Consider the following 20480-nt stretch of genomic DNA (forward strand, 5'->3'; position numbering starts at 1 on the left):
TGAAATAAACAAACAAACAAAATAAATATATAAATCATTTCATCCATCAGTTTACCTTCAACGAATTTGTGTCTAGTGAGAAGAGAAAGACAAACCTCAATCGATAATAAACCTTCTGTGTTAGTAATACAGTATGTATGCAGGGTGAGGGTATTTAAAAACGGGACATTAGGGAGGATATAAATGTGACATATCACATCCGAGTGCAAATGCAACCAAGAGAAATCTTACCCACATAAGAGTAAGTGGACCAAACACGATCTAGTCAGAACAATTTCCCACTTACCGTCAGTTCTAAAAGCTACAGTGCTCAGCATAAATGAGTACACCTCAACATGTTTGTAAGAACACCTTTAGTTTCCTTTCAGAATCAAGACTTTTTTATGGGATACTATACCACAAAATACTCCCACAAATGTGGGCCATTGATTGAAAACAAGATTTGTTCATTAGTACACACACAAAAAGTAGATGTTTTTTTTTTTTGTGTGTCAAAGAACATTTTGCACAAAATAGTAGACCTTGAGAAGAAGACTGAAAATTCTAGGCCAAGCAGACATGTTGCTATTCATAAAAGTCATGGAGGTCATAGAAATACTAGATGCAGTTGTTTTTGTTGTGGGATGTAGTAATTTTTTGCATTAGTTAATTTGACTAAACTAAAGATTTTGTAATCTATGCATTCTATTATAGTGGTGCAAAGGATCACAAAAGGCACAGTTTGGATTGGATCAGGGATCGGATGGTTTTTCGGATCTGCAAAAAAAGAGAAAAGAAAAGATAAATAGTACTTTGTCTTCATTTATTTTGTAAAACGCTTTTTCCGATTAAATTAAAAAATATATTTTCAAAATGTCTAATATAGCCATTTAGAATTTAGGAACACAACTATAAGTGCAATATGGGGCAAACAATTTTGAGTTGAATATTTTTATTTTTTTAATGGGCAAAAGTGTTTTATAGACAAAGACAAAGTTCTATATATCTTCTTTTTTCCCCCACATGGATAGTGAATTACAAAGTAGCCTTGTTCAAGAATATTGAAAATTAATTAAAAATTTAAAAATTTAAAATTAAAGTAAACCATGCTCCCGCTGTCAAACTTATTTACAGCTACCAGCCAGGCATTTGTTGGTAATGCTAACAGCTAGCTCCTAGCCACTTAAATCGGAGACTTCTGCCATATCATACAATGACGGCATGATTAATTAGCGATTTCTGAGCATCCTAAATATGAGTTTGCGTTGTGTTGATGTTGATTGCAATTAATGTCAATAAAACTACTATACAGAAATCCTAAACGTCTAAAAGGGAAGTCAAGCAAGCCATCACGCCACGACGTGGGCCAACTTCAAAGTAAAAGTCTACTAAGGCTTTTTGCATTGCCGTCAATGTATTATTTAGTAAAGTTTATTTTGATGTTAGCATTAACGTAGGCAGCGTGTTACGTTGAGTATGTTTCAGCTTCAGTCTGAATGGTGTCGAGACAAGAGGCAGAAAATAATCCTATATCATTCGAGGACTAATTTCACCCCAAGTTGCCAAAATGACTTCCATACATGCGACTTACGTGATCCACAAGGGGTTTCAACTTTCTCTGCTGCTATTATAGTGATTGTGGACTAATCATGTTACTTTCGTGTGAATGAAGATTTTGGTTTATTTTTTCCACCAACCAATCCGCGGATCATGCACGATCTAAACTGTGGAAATTTTGGAAATTGTTCTTATGCTCATTGAGATACTGAATAACATCTTTCAAATTTTCGAAGTGGGTGTACTCATATATGCTGAGCATTGTATTTCACGTGTCGGATATTTCTAACAGTGGAATCTCACAAGACTCTCAGAACTGTGCTGGCATTTAAGACAGTTTGGTCTAATGTTTTCATGCTACCTTTGCTGAGTCAGCCACTGTGGAGAAAACATTTTTATTTCCCTTCAAGTGTTGGTACTGGTGCTATCAAACAAGTATATCAATCTCCTAAAGGTCACAGGAAGCAGAAAATACGTTGCCATCGACTGTCCGGGTTTCTGAGTTTAATCTGGATGAATAACGCGAGACTCTTGATTCACATCTGCTGTGCTCAGAGGGAGTATTTGCTTCTCGTCTTTCAGGAGAGAGGAAAAGAGGAGTGTCCGTCATACCTCTGCCACAGGCACTCCCTCCGGAGGGCGACAGTGCAGAACGATCATCCCATTGATTGGCACTTCCTTCCCCTGGGGGTCCTGCTCAAAGTTTTTTCTCAGGTCTGTGTGGGGAGATAAGAGGCAACTGTCAGGTGTCAAGTGTGACGGCCATCTTTGCATCAATCCACTCCACCTCAAAATGGCCACCCTGCCCCTGACCATGTGTGCCATGACCTTCAAGACCCACTCTCTATGGGAGAGAATACCACGGCCCTGTGCTAGGCGATCTGTTTACAAGGTGGTTTAGAGGACACACTGGATAGCAGCTCACGACGATTGCTCTGGGCATTCAATACAATCATAAAAAGACAGAGTTTCTTGTTTGGGGAAGAAAATGTTTAATAGATATGCATTGCCACCATCCAGTAAAAACCTAAAAACAAAGAAACATTGTATGGTAGTCAGAATTTGCCTTCTAGCACTAAATGAGTTTTGAAAAGGTTTCACACAGCTCACAAGGGGTTTTGCCTGTGCATACAAGAGCTGGAAAGTTGAAAAGAGCAAAATAATAAATAATACATATAATAAATCTGATATTGTTCATTTATCTTTTCTTATATTGCACATTTTTTGAGAATACAGATTAGTGTATTTTTAAATTTGAATAGGATGAGTTTACTACTTTATTGTCCTCATGACTGTCAAGAGAAAACGTTAAAAGCTGTTGAGACAACAAAATGGCAAACAAAATGGTCTTCAATGATGAACAGATATAAAATGTATTGATATGGATAAGAAAGGATACATTATTGTTGTCAAGAGTAGCTAGCTACAAACTGAACTAACTAAAAATTAAGCTGTGCATGGAGGCATAACAATTTATGCCTCCATGCATTTTTTTTTGTCCATATTAAAGCGGCATGATATAAGTTTCAGAGTTAAAATAAAAAAAAATTTTACCCACACATTAAGAATTGTCTAATGGACAGTAGGTACTACTGTGGCACAATGGTTGTTACCCCTATTTTCATGTAGAGTCAAATAATGATGAGGATTTTGGGTACAAAATTTAAGGTTTCTGACTAAGCGCGACGTCAGGCGCGTGCCGTGCACGCTCTTCTTCTCACTTGCTCCGCAGTAGCGCTCGGAAGGCGGAAGTGTTGGGAGTGTGTGGACACGAGCGTGGAGAAAGACAAGTGTGCGTGACAGGGGATATAAAGTGTGTCAAAATAATAATAAATCAAGACTGCATTGTGACCCTCTGTTTCCCGGTGGCTCCTTCTGTTCGACCAAAGGCCGAAACTTTGGCGACATGCAACGGGAGTTGTCTCCCGTAGGCGACTCCGACCCTGGGGAGAAAAATCTGCCCCTTGCGTCCCCCGACCACGGTCAGGCTACCGAGCAGGAAAGGATAACACCTGTCAATTGTGACAAAAAGGGCAAAACTCAAGTTGCACAAGCGTCGCAGGAGGACGTGGATCAATATTGGAGCAGTGTTAATATTGGAGTAGGTGGAAAGACCTAAGAGGATGAAATGGGACTCACAGCTTGCTTTCTTCTTGCTAAAAAGATAAGACTTTGTCACGAAAATGCGATAGGGTCTATTTATGATAAGCAATGCACAATGAAACTACCACTAACTAACGTCTTGGCACCCTGGGCACATCGCTGACATTCCGCTTTTCGCCCAAAACTTAAAACATGCCCCTTTAAGAAAGCTAGTCATAGAAAAATTTAAAAAGTTGCATTGCTACTATAAACCCTTCTACCACTATGTCTATGAAGCAGAGGGTATTCCTCCAAGCCTCAAGCAAGTCCCAAGTTACTGAGGAGGTAAAAAAAAAAAAAAAGCAAAAAATTAAATGAACAGTACACAAAAAAGTACATTTACACAACACAGTAACAAGGTTTCATTTTCTTTGTGTGGCCAAATGCATTTGAGAAAATAGCAGCTTGATTACTGCAAACTTCAGGTGGTTGGTTAGCTGCAGTATCTATGAGAAAGCGTAATCAAGCGATTCTAGTATCAAATGCTGCCCCAAATAGAAAAGGAACTCATCAAAATAAGTATATTCAAAGTCAAGTAATCAAGGAACAACAGAGAAAGAAAATGAACTTTTTAATTTGAAGTCATGAGCCAAATTAAGAGATTTGGGATGAGTCTACTGTCCGAGGACATCGGTTTTCATAGACAGGAGCCTGTGTGTTCGGTGTAAAAACGGACACATTTTCAGGCCTGAGATGTAGCTAGCATGGCTAAAAGCCAGCTGGGCTCCTAACAGGGGAAAGTCAGGTAGATCTTGCAGTTTACTTGTGTAAATGCACTTTATGCGCACCAATATCACGCATGCATGGAACCTAGTGAGTCAATTTCTGCTTCTGCAAAGTCAAGTACTGTGTGCGCTTCAAACACCCTGATTTTAATGGGAACGAGGGCAGCCATTTCCATTGGCTGGAGTCAGCTGCGTTCCATCCTACAACGGTGCAAAACACCCTTTTCTATCTGCACTAGGCAAGCCAAATACCAAAAAAAGAAAGCCCCACCCATGTGCACAGTTAGACTGTGCTTTGCGCTCGACTTGCCCTGGGAGTGCCATAGGTATCGGTAATGCTTAAAGGTACAATAGTAAGTTTAGAATGTTAATGTTAAAGATTTTTCTACATCATGCATCCTCATTGCTCCACCAATGCCCAGATGAGTACAAAGAGCCCTGACTGCACCTATCAGCTTGCATCTTCCCTTCAGTGTGGAGTGTTTGGGGCAAATTACTCAACAGTATCTTTGGGGGTGGAGTGTTGGAGGGTTACGTCATGCTCGTCTCCGCGGACGTGTAGTGTTGTGTTAGCTAGCGTACGACACAATTGGGATGGAAACTGAAAAAAAAGAAGAAAAAAAAGAAGAAGATACAGAGAGGGTCCTCTGAGTAGGTGGGGGAGGAAGCTGCAGCAGAGTTGGTTGGGTCGGGAAGGTGTTTTATGGTTGGTCAAACCGATTAAAAAAACTATTTAAGTCATTCACCCACTCCTGATCCTTGTCCCGCACAGGTCCGAGGTTACTGTGTCCAGATATTATTTTCAAACTCCTCCAGACGCTGCTGACATCATTGTGCTGCAGTTGTTCTTCCATCCTTCTCCTGTAGCTACTCTTCCCCTCTCTGATCTTCCTCCTCAGTGCCCTCTGCACCATCCTCATCTGCTCCCTGCCCCCCAATTTAAAAGCAGATCTCTCTTTTTTTTCTTTTTTTTGGAACATTTTTGTAGCGGGGGTCTAATCAGTCTACTCTGCTGAAGGACTACAGAAAGCAGAGAATAATTACTGAATTTGGAGGATTTGGACAATTTGCATATTGGCTCTAAACGATTACTCGATTATTAAAATAGTTGTCTATTAATTTGATAATCGATTACTTGTCCATTAATCAATGAATATTGACAGCCCTAAACTGCTATGAAGTAATATATTGTAGCTGCAGCGGATGAATTGTTGAAATACTCACAGGCGATGCGGACTGTAGCCTTGCGACTCTTGGAGGTACCCAAGTGACTCCATGCCACACAGAGACACCAGTAGTCTTCTGGCCCATGGAAATCCTCTACCTGCTGACGGGATACGTTGATCATCACCTCTCGCACCTTGAGCCCTATGAATAGAAGAGAACGTTTTTTTCCCCCCCACATTGAGAATGGTTTCATCTCACACATCTCGATTCGTACGAACAGCAAAATTAACTCAGTTTTTATAGCTGAAAAAACTAAAGCGATACAAGTTGGGTTTTTGTCAGTAACCAATCGTACTGAAAATTCTGGCAGAGTTAGTGGCAAAGTTGAATTCACACTCAATACTTACATGCTGTATGTCAATGTGTGTCCAGAAAGTAAAATCCCTGCCACAGTTTGGCTTTAACCCCTGATGCTAGCTAGCTAGCTAGCTCCCTAGCAGGTAAACGAGCAACATGGAGCTAACTAGGGCGCTAGTGATGAGTTATTAACATTGTTTTTCAGTTTCAATATATATTTTAGCCGTTTTGGATTTAGTTAGAGCTGTGTAGCTCAATGAATGGGATTGTCTATTGTATTCTTATCTGTCTCACTCTCCTGAGAAAAGAAGGGAGTGTATGTAGCCTGGTACCGGTCTCGGTCGGAAGAGACAGGCTGATTTATTATTGTTTTTCTCTAATCTGATTTATACCTATGGGAACTTGCTGATGGGAACAGAAGGGGGGGTTTTCTTGTATTCACTGAGTTGTAAACAAATGTACTGTGGGCTAAGGGGAGGAGACTTTTCGTATTCACCCACTTTTCAATAAATAATGATGTGCCGGAGTAGAAGACACACAATCTGAACACACTGTTTGAGAGAGTTCAATTGTTGTCATCAAAAGCTTTTGATACCTTTGCAAAGGGACTTCTTCACCAGAATCTCACCATTCAGTTAATTGAACACGCAAAGAGTAGAATATAAATATTCTCTACTCTAACAAATGGTGATTCCCGACGCTGAATTATAACGAATGGTGACCTCCGCTGAATTCTAACGGATGGTGGTATTTTGACGTGGAGCAAGCTGCGGCGTTCACGGACGGGCGGAACTTCTAGGCCTAAATAAATAAAGTACGGTAAGTAGAGACTTTTATCCACGTAGGGAGGTTCTGTCTGTTTGGGTCCGCTGCAACTGGTTTTTCGTTTTCCAAATTGTCTAAATTTTAAATGAGATCTGTGTGAACAAGTTGTAGTTTGATGTCGTTATAGAGTTGGGATAATTCCTACGATATTGAACTAAACACGTCGTGGGGTGGTGCATTTTTAAGTGACGTTAATGCAGACTTAAAGAGATAAAGCTTTTTTTACACGGGATGAAGTAGTGAATTTAATTTGTTAATTTGTTTTGTTTTTCGTCACGCTACGAAGAATCCTTAGACCATAATATATATTGAATAGAAGGGTTTGCCGGATGACGTAAGAAGTCTTTCTTTTTACTAAGGATCGCGAAGATTATGGTATGCGCTCTGCCTTTTTAGCAGTTTGGCCGATTGGGGACTAGTATCATATTTGCTCATGACTCTTGGTGAGAACGTCCATTTACACGTAATATGTTTTTTGAAAAAGCGCCTGTTTGAAATTGAACAGTATTGAGGGGTCCAGGTTGATTACAGTAATAATTGGATTTGTGTTACTGTATTTGCAATCGAGAGATTACGTGAATTTTATTTTATTTTTTGGCGCTCCTACGATTATAGTTTTGGGGTCAGGATTACCGTATGAATTCCTTTTGTTCTACGGTTTAATTCGATAGCGCGTGACAAGTTATTTTGAAAATGAGCGCCTTGCAAAAATTTTGCAATATATGGAGAACAGTTTAGCTCAGCGGGATTGGATAACCGCTGTGTATAAACGAGAGGTCACGTGATTCGTATGTGTGTCTGTTGTGTGGCCATATGTGTTAACCTATTGAACTATTATACTAAAAGTGAGACATCACTGTATTGATAAATATTAATACTACTTGCGTAGAATAGAAACCAAAAGTAAAAAATAGCCTACAAACAAAATGGAGGGCGATTTCGACCCGGATACAGAATGGTTTGTCCTGGATGCGCTTCCGGTTCATAGTCGGGACTTGTACTTGTGAGTCGCAGCCGTGCGGAAAATAAAAAACGTCGATGAAAAACGAAAAAACAAACTATGGCTCGATTGTATGAAAAGCTTTCGCTGGACAAAATGGTACGTCAGACTTTTGTATTTTCTTTGTTGGTAATGATGTAGTGGCTGAATTTGATGCTAAAATGACTCCAGCATTTGTGGAGCAGTTTACGGGTGGTTTGTTCGAAGTTAACCCGTTTATTGAAATCACCGTACAAAACTGCGGTTTAAATGCCATAAGATTTGTAGACAACGAATTGATAGAATAAAACCGTTTATTATTTTCTAATGACTAAAGAGTGTGTGCGTATGTATTTGAGTGTGTGACCTAGCTTCTAAAAGATGGGGGCTATTATTGTGATTGTGAGTGAGAAATGTGCATATGGTAATTTTGTTTGCTTTTCTTCAATATCTTTAACTAAGTTTGGTGTTGTTTTTGTGTGAGATGAGACTGGTGTGATAGTGACGTTTGTTTTATTAATGGGAATGTGGTAAAATAGGTTTTGCGATGTATAATGTTAACTCTTTGACTGCCATAAACGTTATAAAACGTTTAGCATAAACCTAGGGAAGGGCGCCGAGGACGTTAAAAGACGTCCCCTATGTTTTTTTTTTTTTTTTTCAAAAACGGGTGCAGGAAAGCCTTGGGCAGCTGTGCTGAAAGTATCAGGCAGATATGATTAGTCAAAGACTCGTTTTGGCCCCTAGAGGGCAGCGATGACTCTCTTTGCACAAGGTTGGATGGGCCGCCCACCGTGGGCGTCAGTAGAAGACGTGAGGCGGAGCTAGAGTGTTGAGGAGACAATGGCTGATCCAAGCCACAATGGCTTGACCAAGCAACCGGTTACAAGCAGCTCAGCTTGAGCATTTTTTTCAAAGACGGAAAGCATCAATCAATACTAAAAAGCGCATTGATGTCAACGATGATGATGACTCCGAGCTCTACGCCAAAGTTGGAAGCTTTGGCCTGTTACTATCACGTAGTAAGCCTCACCGGCTACGCGCGGCTAGCGCTGCTAAGGCCGGAAAACGCGCACAATAGCCGGCCGGGTACTTCTGCACAAGCGGACATTCGATCGGGCGATGGAGAGTTGGCATCGACCAATGCAGATTGATGATGATGATGATGATGACTGCGAGTTTGACGCCAAAGTTGGAAGCCTGGACGTGTTTACGATCACGTAGTAAGCCTCACCGGCTACGCGCGGCTAGCGCGGCTAGCGCTGCTAAGGCCGGAAAACGCGCACAATAGCCGGCCGGGTACTTCTGCACAAGCGGACATTCGATCGGGCGATGGAGAGTTGGCATCGACCAATGCAGATTGATGATGATGATGATGATGACTGCGAGTTTGACGCCAAAGTTGGAAGCCTGGACGTGTTTACGATCACGTAGTAAGCCTCACCGGCTAGCGCTGCTAACGCCGGAAAACGCGGAGCTGCACAAGCGGACATTCGATCGGACAATGAAGAGTACCCCGTGTCCAATGCATATTCATCGGAGGAGCGGGTACAGTCTGATCACGGAGAAGACACTGTTTCTGCACTACGATGCCACCATGAATGGAGTGGATAAAATGGATCAGAACATCTCCTACCACCCGGTATAGCAACTGAAGGACACGGGGAAGCGAGACGTAACGAAACCGTAGCATGATCCTGATATTAGACTTGATGACACACTGCAGTATATACTTGCTATTCCCCGGAAAAAAACGGCCTGCAAGAAAGTGCAAGAGGCAATCTGTTGTGCAAATGCTGTTGCGTCTCCTTGCACGCAGGAGAGTGTTACAAAAAGAAAAACTGTCGTTGAAACATCCACATATTTGTAAATAGCACCACAGTTGCACACATTTGTAAATAGTTTGCCAAATTGTTGTCAAATTGTTACACTGTTGAATGTAAATAAACGTATTTTGCTATCAAAAAACACTTTTTCATTCTTGGTGGTAGTGTTTTATAGAAGTAAAGCACTATTTAGGTGTTTGTGGCATCATTCATGGACAAAAAGAAGTGTCAAATTCACTAGAATGCATGAAATAATATCGTTTCACTAAAAGCTTGATTTCTCCGTATTTTGGTCCAACACAGGCGAAATTGGGTCAAACTAACCATTTTCTATTGTTGATTACTAAAGAACGGAATAAGGTAGAAACAAACTCTTTTTTTCTGATGAAAGATGAAAGTCCAATCTTTCATTTGGTAGTACGTGTGTTTCCATAGTCCAAACAGAACATTTTCTGTGGACCTTGAAAATCAGTCAAAATGCTTAAATCGGCTGGCACTGGCGGCATCCCTTTTCTGAAAACGTCTGGCAGTCAAAGAGTTAAGATCCCCCCCCCCCCCCCCCCCCCAGTTTCTAGGTTAGAAGAAAAGGAGGGGGCTGTGGGTTAGAGCATAATGTGTCCTCGTAGTGGGACTTTTTCTCTTTTTTAGGTAAGAGAGGAATGATAAACAATAAAAAATAAGTAATAGTATTTGAAAGATTTTGTTGAGTTTTTGTAGAAGAATATTGAATTAGTGTTTTATTTTTATTTTTTATTTTTTTTAGTGACTGAATTGATAGTCTTTTACACTTTAATAATTGATGAAAATGGTTAATTTGTTAACTTTCCCTTTTCGGGACAAATGAATCAAGAATAATGATAAAATAATGGTATTTTGTTTGAGCTGTGTTGAGTTGACATAATTATGCCTACATCTGTACAGCTGTGGCTAGAAGTAAGATAGTTGAATAAGAAGTTCTAAATGTTTTTGAAATTGACATAATGATAATGATTTTTAATATTTGTTTTTTCTCTGAGTGTGTCATTTCAGAAACTGATGTTTGAGTTCCAAGGCAGATGAGGGTTTGATGGCCTTCACTGATTACAAACTGCGAACGGGATGCGCCCCAGCTGCTGATACGTTGTATTTGCAAGTATTGCTAGTAGCTATTTTGAAGGGGTATTTATAAAAAAAAAAAAAAAAAAAAAAAGCTGTTTTTTTTACAAAACATTTTTGAGAAAGCAGGAAGTGAACTATCTTGCTGTGATCCCATTTCCTCAGTCTGGCATTGTAGTGCATTGGATCAGCCGGGTGCATTCGTTGGTCGAGGTGAGCGCCTGGAAGGACCGAAAATGTGTCATCGGGTCCACATTGCAGACAGCGTCTGAATGGATGTGGCAGAGATCAAAGGTCAAAAGCCGCAGAGCAACAGTCTTCTCCTCCTGTGCCTAAAAAAACATGATGCTCAACTTCCACAATGCCCAGTGACTGTGTACAAGCCTCATTACAGATGTCTCCTCTCATCGAACTTTGTCTGACACAGCCTCGCCCTGAACATTGACTTTTGAAAGCTGGTGGTCTGACTGGGATGCGACCCTTCAATCAGTGAAATGCTGCACGGTATATGCAAGGCATTTTTAATGTGTTGAATGGGGAGCTGTGATCTATAGCAAGATATTTCAGGAAATTGAAAACGACATATGTAAATTAGAAATGAGGGATTGAGAAAATTTATTTCATTCTATAGCCTACTAAATTTTTGCCTATATTTTTGGGAGAATCAGTTTCTGAATTGGTACAATGGGAATTTTATTAATATGATATGATACGATATACTTTTATTTTTCCCGTGAGGAACTTTTTTGGACTTCGTCCAGCTGCAGCTACAGTATAGAAAAATAATAGAATAAAAATGAGTAGTAATAAGTAAAAGGCTAACTAAGAAGTTTTCACAGTGGTATATATTATCTAAGTATAGGTTTTATATACATAATATTGAACCATGCATCTTATCGTACTGAGTTGATGCTATTTAATAAATAATAGCGAGTTTGATGGTTAATTTTAGATCTTTTTTTTTTTTTTTCACAGCACTGTGATTTATGAATCCCAGAAATATTTTGTGTGCTGTGTTTTTTATGAGCCCCACTAATCTGTAAAAGAGGTGAGGTTGATTAGCAGTTTAAATAATTTTTAGTTTGCTTAACTCTAGGAGAATTAGATTAATATGGTTACCTCTATTTTTTTATGGCCCCAAAGTCATCATATATTAGTGTCTTAAATTGTATCTGCTTGTGCTCATTTTTATTGTGTTTTGTAGCTTTTTCGTTTACCTCATAGCCTGATTTAGAGGGTTGTGTTATTTACGACGTCTTTTGAGTTATGAGGTCTCTATTTTATCCTCCCTTTATCTTGACGTGTTTGAAAAAAATCAGTGGATCTTTGTCAAAATGAGGGAGTTTGTGTTTAAGAAATTAACCAATGTAGACGAATTAGTAGATTAAAAAATGAAAAGGTTTTGAAGTGATAATCCACAGTTTGAATATGAAGAAATCTACCAGAGGAAACCGAGCGGAGCAAAGTAAGTCTGAAGACAATAATGCATATTCGCCGGATGAAGGTAATTATATTATATTATATCTTTTATTTTAGAAAAATTTAATGTTTGGAGCCCAGTGTTTGCAAAAGAGTATAGATAATATGAATATATGTGAGCTTTTTCCAGGATCATCACGATTCGGCCGGTCATGGGATTCTGGGAAGAGAATATATGATATGCTAGTAAAATGATTCCTTTCAGGATGGTGAAAGGCACAGTTATGCAAATTTAGAACAAATTTAGTCGTGGTAAAAAAATTACCTATTATTGAACAAAACCTATTTGAAAAATAAATATTTACAAGCTCTGTCTTATATTAATGAATGAGCGAATGTCATTCAACTCAATCAAAGGCTGGGCTCTATTTTAATGTAAAAAAATAGATCTTTTCCTGTTCCAACAGCACAGGACCTACGGATCTTAACCAAATAACATTTACTAATCCCAACTAACAAAACTATCAGGGTTTTTCCTCCAAATAAAATTTATGTGGGTTTATGAGAAGACTAAAAACATATTCCGCTCTCAGGTTGATAACGGAAAGGAGAGACGAAATTCCACAACTGGTCTACAAGGCTGCCGGCTATCTCATCAACTGATGATCATCAATCTTATCACCTCCGACCTGGGAGCCACGTCAGCTGACCCAGTGTTCGGTTCTGGAGCGGCCGTTTCGACATCATTCGACATCGTTTTGACATCATTCAACGGATCAAGTCAAGTGCCTTTTCCTGGGCAATCATCACGAGAATCACATTTGCAGGCAATCTATTCTGGGGATCTGCAAAAAGCTGACAACGACATCTTTTCATTCAACAAAGAACTTCATCACGAGATGGCTTCAAAGAACACATATTTGTCTGCCGATACATTGCGACACTTTTTAATGAACAACATTTTATGTTAAGCCTGACATATGCTATGCTTATTCCACTAAAAATCTTTTAAATGTATCAAATTGTTTTTTAATGTCATATGCTTGCTAAACTACCTCCTCTCCTGCTAAAGGGATGTTTTAATGATAATTATTTCCACCACACAACCATTGAAAAAAAAATGTTTTAATGTGTTGAGCTCTCATGAGCTCAAATGAGGGAATGATGAGTTATTAACATTGTTTTTCAGTTTCAATTTATATTTTAGCCGTTTTGGATTTAGTTACAGCTGTGTAGCTCAATGAATGGGATTGTCTATTGTATTCTTATCTGTCTCACTCTCCTGAGAAAAGAAGGGAGTGTATGTAGCCTGGTACCGGTCTCGGTCGGAAGAGACAGGCTGATTTATTATTGTTTTTCTCTAATCTGATTTATACCTATGGGAACTTGCTGATGGGAACAGAAGGGGGGGTTTTCTTGTATTCACTGAGTTGTAAACAAATGTACTGTGGGCTAAGGGGAGGAGACTTTTCGTATTCACCCACTTTTCAATAAATAATGATGTGCCGGAGTAGAAGACACACAATCTGAACAGAACACGGTTTGAGTGTCGTCAGTTATTGTCATCAGAAGCTTCTGTTTTAATGATACCTTTGCAAAGGGACTTCTTCACCAGAATCTCACCATTCAGTTAATTGAACACGAAAAGAGTAGAATATAAATATTGTTTACTCTAACACTAGCTAGCTAGCACCTGGGGCTAAAGCCAAACTGTGGCTTTTTTTTTTTCTGGACCTGGATTTGCTACCTCTGTTTGTGTGTAACTTATCCACGGGTTTTGCAGTAATATGTATGCATGTTCTTTTAAAAGGCTTTTATACTTTTGCAAAATCTGAATTGTAAAAATTTCTTCAGAAAGCATCACTAGTAGCAGGCAGAAACCCTGTTCTGTTCTATATTTGAGTAAGCTCAATTATGTAACAACGAAACAAGTGTAATTTAATAATGTAGACAGCAAAGCTTCAAAAAGCAGATGTAGCTCTATGCTGAAAAAGAATGCAAGAGCATATAGCATGTGATGTAACAAAAAGGGTACCACTATAAGGTGCCACTACATTATATATCACAATACTTTTAGAATGTCAAATCAAATGCATTGTGGTGGAAGAAGAAAAACAATGAGTTGGAAAATCTCCTCAGACAACTTAAAATTGTTTGTCATCCTGTCACAAAGCCTAAAAAGGGCATACACACATTTTAATCGGATCCATTGGCTTAAGGCAGCTATGTGTTCTCATTACTCCTCAGAGTCTGTGTAGCCTGCAGGACTTCATTCACTCTGCTGGATTAAAGGGAAGACATGTGGAATGCACTGGGACGTTTGTGGTGCCACTCTGATAAATAATGCTTTAATCTGACAAGCCCTTACTGAAGTCAAACAGCTACATACGGTGGGTGCACAGTTTGAAAAATATTCAGCAGACGTCAAAATAAAAACCAATTAAACCCATCTAAATGGCAGAGGAGATCCATGTTGCTGTCTACTGTAAAATTAAATTGGCAACATTTCAAAGTGGTGGTGGGTATAAATGACATATCGTAGCAACTATAATCACTGGACTTGTAAAATGCTACATATTTGTTGTATATGTTTCAATTAGGAATGGGCGAGAACCGATACCAGGTATCGTATCAGGCCAGATTTCATGGTATTGATACTCGCGACTGATATCGATACTGGTATCGACCCCTGCTCTTGTGGCCATTTTTCGGGCAGGAACTGTCAGAAAGACTAGGGGGAACAAAAGTTTTGTTCCGTCTCGTTCGTTTCCTGTGTGTCACCTTATGTGGTAACACTTGTTCATTTCAGTACTTCCAGCAGCGCCATTTCAGTATACATTACTGAGAATAAGTACTCTTGTTGTGAGTAATATCACCTATATCTGTGGTTCATATATGTTTGTAGCTCACGTACCTTCGTGTTTAATTGCCTCGTTTATGTTTGCCGTACGCTTAGTTGCTTTGTTAACGTCGTTGAGCTGCGGTGCTAAAAACAGAATTACTTGAAGCTCTGTTGTATTGGATTGAATTCTTTGCACTTCACTGTATTCCTTAAAAAGAATTTTTACAACCACATATTTTGATTGGGACGTTTTTTCTGTCAATATTGACGGAAGGACAATATACGCCCTTTTGTTGATGATTGCCCATTGAAGGAACACTTCGGAAAATTGACGACTAAGCATTGCCGGAAGGGGATTTTCGTCCGTCAATGTAATCATCAATCAATCAATAAATTCCGCAATCTGTCAAATAACGGACATCCCATTTTGCTGACAAATTGGTGAATGATGAAAGATGGGAGTGTGGAAGGATGCCAACTTTGAATGACGGAAATATTGACCGACGCTCATTTTGCTGAGTAATCCACGAAGGACGGATTGACGATGACAATGCGGTTCGGCTTGAAATATTGATGGATTGACGATGACAGAAGTGTGTCTGACTGTTGAAGATTGACGAATGATGGACGCTAAAAAATCATTGACGTGCCCACCTCTGCTGATTAATATTGCATTATGGAATATGAGTTAAGCGGCAAAATCCTCCCATTCTTATCAATCGAGAGGGCGGCCATTCCACTTTAATATGTTACAGTATATATTAGTCCATTTTGTGTATACATAATTCTGCCATAAATGAAAAAAATATGTAGTTTATTTCATAGTCTTACATTTATTAGCAAACTTGTGAGGTCCCTATTGTAATTGAAATAATCATTTGTTTTGCCTATTCGTTTTTCTTTGCCAAATGAAATACATATTTGAGGGCGTAAACATGCATATAAACTCGCTAAACTTTGCATGCACATCTGCCCTGGCAAAAAAAAAAAATGGAGGCCCACAGTTGACAAAGATGGGTAGTCACATCCCAATAGTCATGCCGCAGGTCAATGTGGTTGTGATGGTGGAAAAAAGTGGACTTAAGTGCAGGGAAGTAGGGAGGCAGAATAGGAGTGCAGGATGTACTCAAAACAAAATGTATTTATTTTCCCAAATAGACGAAATAGAACTGAGCGTGTGTTGATTGGGTCTTGACGTCAGTCCTGTATTTCAATTGGACGATGGGCCCAGTTAATGTGGCCCCATGGGTGTCTATAAAAAAGGTACTGTACTGTAAAAAACGAGTGTGACATTGATTTGTGTTGGTCATTTTTCTGTCACTACATGGCATAATTGCGTTTTTCTTTTCATATAAAGAGCTCGCTGACTAATTTTAAAATGAAGAAATTTGTGAAATTCTGCTTATTCTAAAAACTGTAAAATAAAACTTGACCTCAGTCCCCACAAATATATGCATTTGCAATTAATTTACTACTGCTAAATTGTGTTACAGTGACTCCTTTGCACAACGTTAAATGCTTTTATTTTTTTTAAGTTCAATTCGGTTGTGCAATTGCGCATTGTAAAATGGCACAACTTTACCGGAAATAAACCATAAAAGATCGTTGTGTTCTTTTCATATTAAGAGCTATCTAATTTTTAACATGAAGTAACTTGCGAACTTCTTCACATTTTAAACATTTTATAGGCTCCTCCTCCACGCTAACATTCTACCCCTTAAACATTGTGTGTTTTAGCTCCAGTGTAGTACAGTGCATTTATATTGGGTAATTTTGATGTTTCTGCTGCTTCAGCGACTGGAATTCCCTTAGTAGAGGCTTTCTAAATAAGGGGCGGTTGTTAATCACGCATTAAAATAATTAGTGCCGTTATAGGCACTTTAAATTAACGCAATATTACCACAATAATTTTGACACCCCTAGTTACTACCCTTTTTAATGTACAAATTGCGCGTAAAGTATTTATGTTGCTTACTTGAAAAACAAAACAATTACATTCATTTAGGGTGTGTACGTTATTTTTTATTTTTGTATCTTGCTGTGGCTGGCACCTCTTATTCACAGCCTCAGAAGCGAGTGAGACGCAAACATAAACATAATTTTTCTGGCAACAGCTGAGGGCTGGCAAGTGACAGTGTGTGTGTGGGAAGAGAGATTGTGGAGAAAATAATAAGTAATGACTTTCCATGATGGTGTTAAAAGCCCAAGCAGAAAAAGGAGTGAAAGAAAACACTGGGAGAGAGAGAGGGAGGCGGTAAGCATTGTAACACAGCAGCGCGCTCTTTAAATTGAAACGCAAAGTGTTGACAGGTGGCTTGCCTGACAGATGAAGCTGAGTCCTACCATTGTGTCATCTGTCATCCTTATTTGTTTATTGTCACAACAGTGTTGACAAGGCTCATTAGAGGAAACCATTTCAGCTGTTTCTTCCCAACATAGAGCACTTAAATCCATTAAAAATTATCTATCTATCTATCTATCTATCTATCTATCTATCTATCTATCTATCTATCTATCTATCTATCTATCTATCTATCTATCTATCTATCTATCTATCTATCTATCTATCTATCTATCTATCTATCTATCTATCTATCTATCTATCTATCTATCTATCTATCTATGTATCTATCTATCTATCTATCTATCTATCTCATCCGTTGTTATTATCAGGGAACATTCACTGGGTTTAGAGTGCATGCAGCTTACACTCGGAATGGCATCAAAATTGAATTTTTTATTTTTTTTATACAGTGTTCACCCGTTTATCACTCGGGTTACGTAAAAAAAAAAAAAAAAAACGCATCCAAAAAGTAGTCAGCTTTATTTCTTCTTCTTCTTCTACGTGCTGCTCCCACTTCTTCATGTGGGGGTCGCTGCAGCCGACAGTTGGTACTGTCAACTTCCATAGGGTTGGAGCTTATCATTTTGCACCGGATGCCCTTCCTGCCGCAACCCTTCTCCTTTATCCAGGCTTGTGACTGGCCAGTTGTACATGAATACACCCAGGTGGAGTAAGTCAGCTTTATTTATTTTATTTTTTTACATTTATTATATGTTTTAAGGCTGTAAACCCCCTCACCTTACACTTTACACCGGGGTGTATAAACTTTTTACTTTGAGGGCCGTATACAAACAAATCGTAGGATTCAAGGGCCACTTTGACATTGTCCAACTTTATCAAAAAACGCTAAAAGTAATAAATCAAGCATACTTTCACTACACAGTAAATTTTGTAGAGTAAATTTGACTATTTAGAGTGGGACCAAATACACTCACTTTTATAGTAATATTTACACTTGGAAAAGAGTAAAATAAAGAATTGAAAATGTAAATAAATAAGTCAATCAAGGGTTGAGATACGAACTCACGACCTTCAGCTTGGGAGACAGCCAATCTACTCCCTGAGCCACAGAGCTCCTGCTGTGTGTTAGTATATCGCTCGTATCAGCTGGAATCTTCGTAACTCCAAGAGACCAAAAACGATGCCTTTGGTCTCTTGGAGATAAGCAAACAGTAAAGGGGCATAGTTCAGGTGGTAGTGCGGCCGTCACGCAACCTGAAGGTTGTGAGTTTCTTCCTCAACCTTTGAGTGACTTTTATTTTATTTTTTCAATTTTTATTTTTATTTCTTCTAAGTGTAAATATTACACTAAAAATTTGTATTTTTGGTCCCACTCAAAATAGAGTCAAATTTACTCGAAATAGAGTCAAATATACTCTACGGAATTTACTGTGCAGTCACTAAAATCACCTTCCCCCTCTTGGCTGTCGTCTTCATTCTCTTGACCATCCATACGCTGCTCTCTGTTTGGCCAAAACTTTTCATCCACGTCGCAGCGGATATTTTCCCTTGCAATGCAGCAAGGAAAAAACCGGCGTGAATGTCTCAACCATCCTCTACACTGATCCCCTGCTTGACTAACTTTGACAATTGAACAGATGATTTTGCATTTTATGACCTACACACTGAAATCCTGATGACATGTTTTGGAGAGGACAACCATTAGACTGAAAAATAACTAATTCAGTTCGATCAGCAAGATCCATTCATTTGGAAAATGTGCTAAATGTGGACACATTGTGCTAACTGTAGGCTAAATGTACACAACCATTTGCACAGATCCACTGAGGCAATTGAGACATGTACATTGGCAATTTGATGAGAGCAATGAGGAATGCCATTCAGTTGACACCAATTGTAAAGTGATTTTGGGATTTGTCCATGGTATTTTGAAAATGTCATCTCAGTTTCAAGAAATGCGGCAAAACTATGGAGAAAAACTGTAAGAAAGGACATATAACTTGGTGAGGATTCGATATACAGTACATAATGATATCTGAAAGGATGAAATTGACTTCCAAAGAACAAGGAAACAGTTATACAATTAATCACATTAAGAATTATATCTAATGTATCTATTAATTTCATATTAATTTATACAAAAAATGTAAATTTTTACAATGACTTAACTCTTTGACTGCCAGACGTTTTCAGAAAAGGGATGCCGTCAGTGCCAGCCGATTTAAGCATTTTGACTGATCTTTCAAGGTCCACAGAAAATGTTCTGTTATAAACACACATACTACCAAATGAAAGATTGAACTTTCATCTTTCATCAGAAAAAAAAGTTTGTTTCTACCTTATTCCGTTCTTTAGTAATCAACAATAGAAAATGGTTAGTTTCATCCGATTTCGCTTGTTTTGGACCAAAATACGGAGAAATCAAGCTTTTAGTGAAACGATATTATTTCATGCACTCTAGTGAATTTTACACTTCTTTTTGTCCATGAATGATGCCACAAACACCTAAATAGTGCTTTACTTCTATAAAACACTACCACCAAGAATGAAAAAGTGTTTTTTGATAGCAAAATACGTTTATTTACATTCAACAGTGTAACAATTTGACAACAATTTGGCAAACTATTTACAAATGTGTGCAACTGTGGTGCTGTTTACAAATATGTGGATGTTTCAACGACAGTTTTTCTTTTTGTGAAACACTCCCCTGCGTGCAAGGAGACGCAACATGATTTGCAAAACAGATTAGTTTCACTGCGATTGCCTCTTCGCGTGCAGAAGCTACCCTTTCTTGCAGGCCGTTTTTTCCGGGGAATAGCAAGTATATACTGCAGTGTGTGTTGCCATAAAGTCTAATATCAGGATCATGCTACGGTTACGTTACGGTGGTGTTACGTCTGGCTTCCTCATGTCCTTCAGTTGCTATACCGGGTGGTAAGAGATGTTCTGATCCATCTTATCCACTCCATTCATGGTGGCATCGTAGTCCAGAACCAGTGTCTTCTCCGTGATCAGACTGTACCCGCTCCTCCGATGAATATGCATTGGACTCGGGGACTTCATTGTCCGATCGAATGTCCGCCTGTGCTGCTCCGGCGTTAGCAGCGCTAGCCGGTGAAGCTTTATGACGTGAGAATAAAGGCCGCGTCCATCTGTGGCGTCAACCTCGGGATTCACCATCATCATCATCATCAATGTGCATTGGTCGATGCTTTTCGACAACTCTCCATCGCCCGATCGAATGTCCGCTTGTGTAGAAGTA

General features: G+C 39.0%; 1 protein-coding gene across 4 annotated transcripts in view; it reads right to left on the minus strand.

Moving 5' to 3' along the window:
- unc5db (unc-5 netrin receptor Db) overlaps nucleotides 1-20480 on the minus strand; it is a 302793-nt gene that overhangs the window by 116425 nt on the left and 165888 nt on the right. For all 4 annotated transcript variants that reach the window (XM_086076348.1, XM_086076346.1, XM_086076347.1 and 1 more), the window contains exons 3-4: nucleotides 5628-5771; nucleotides 2149-2252 (exon numbers count right to left, since the gene is read on the minus strand). In XM_086076348.1, the coding sequence (XP_085932474.1) occupies nucleotides 2149-2252; nucleotides 5628-5751 (228 nt within the window). In that variant the 5' untranslated portion in view covers nucleotides 5752-5771. The remainder of the gene's footprint in view (nucleotides 1-2148; nucleotides 2253-5627; nucleotides 5772-20480) is intronic.

The sequence above is a fragment of the Leptonotus elevatus genome, chromosome 5, assembly GCF_054856555.1.
Source record: "Leptonotus elevatus isolate MCC_2025b chromosome 5, RoL_Lele_1.0, whole genome shotgun sequence".
Lineage (NCBI taxonomy): Eukaryota > Metazoa > Chordata > Actinopteri > Syngnathiformes > Syngnathidae > Leptonotus > Leptonotus elevatus.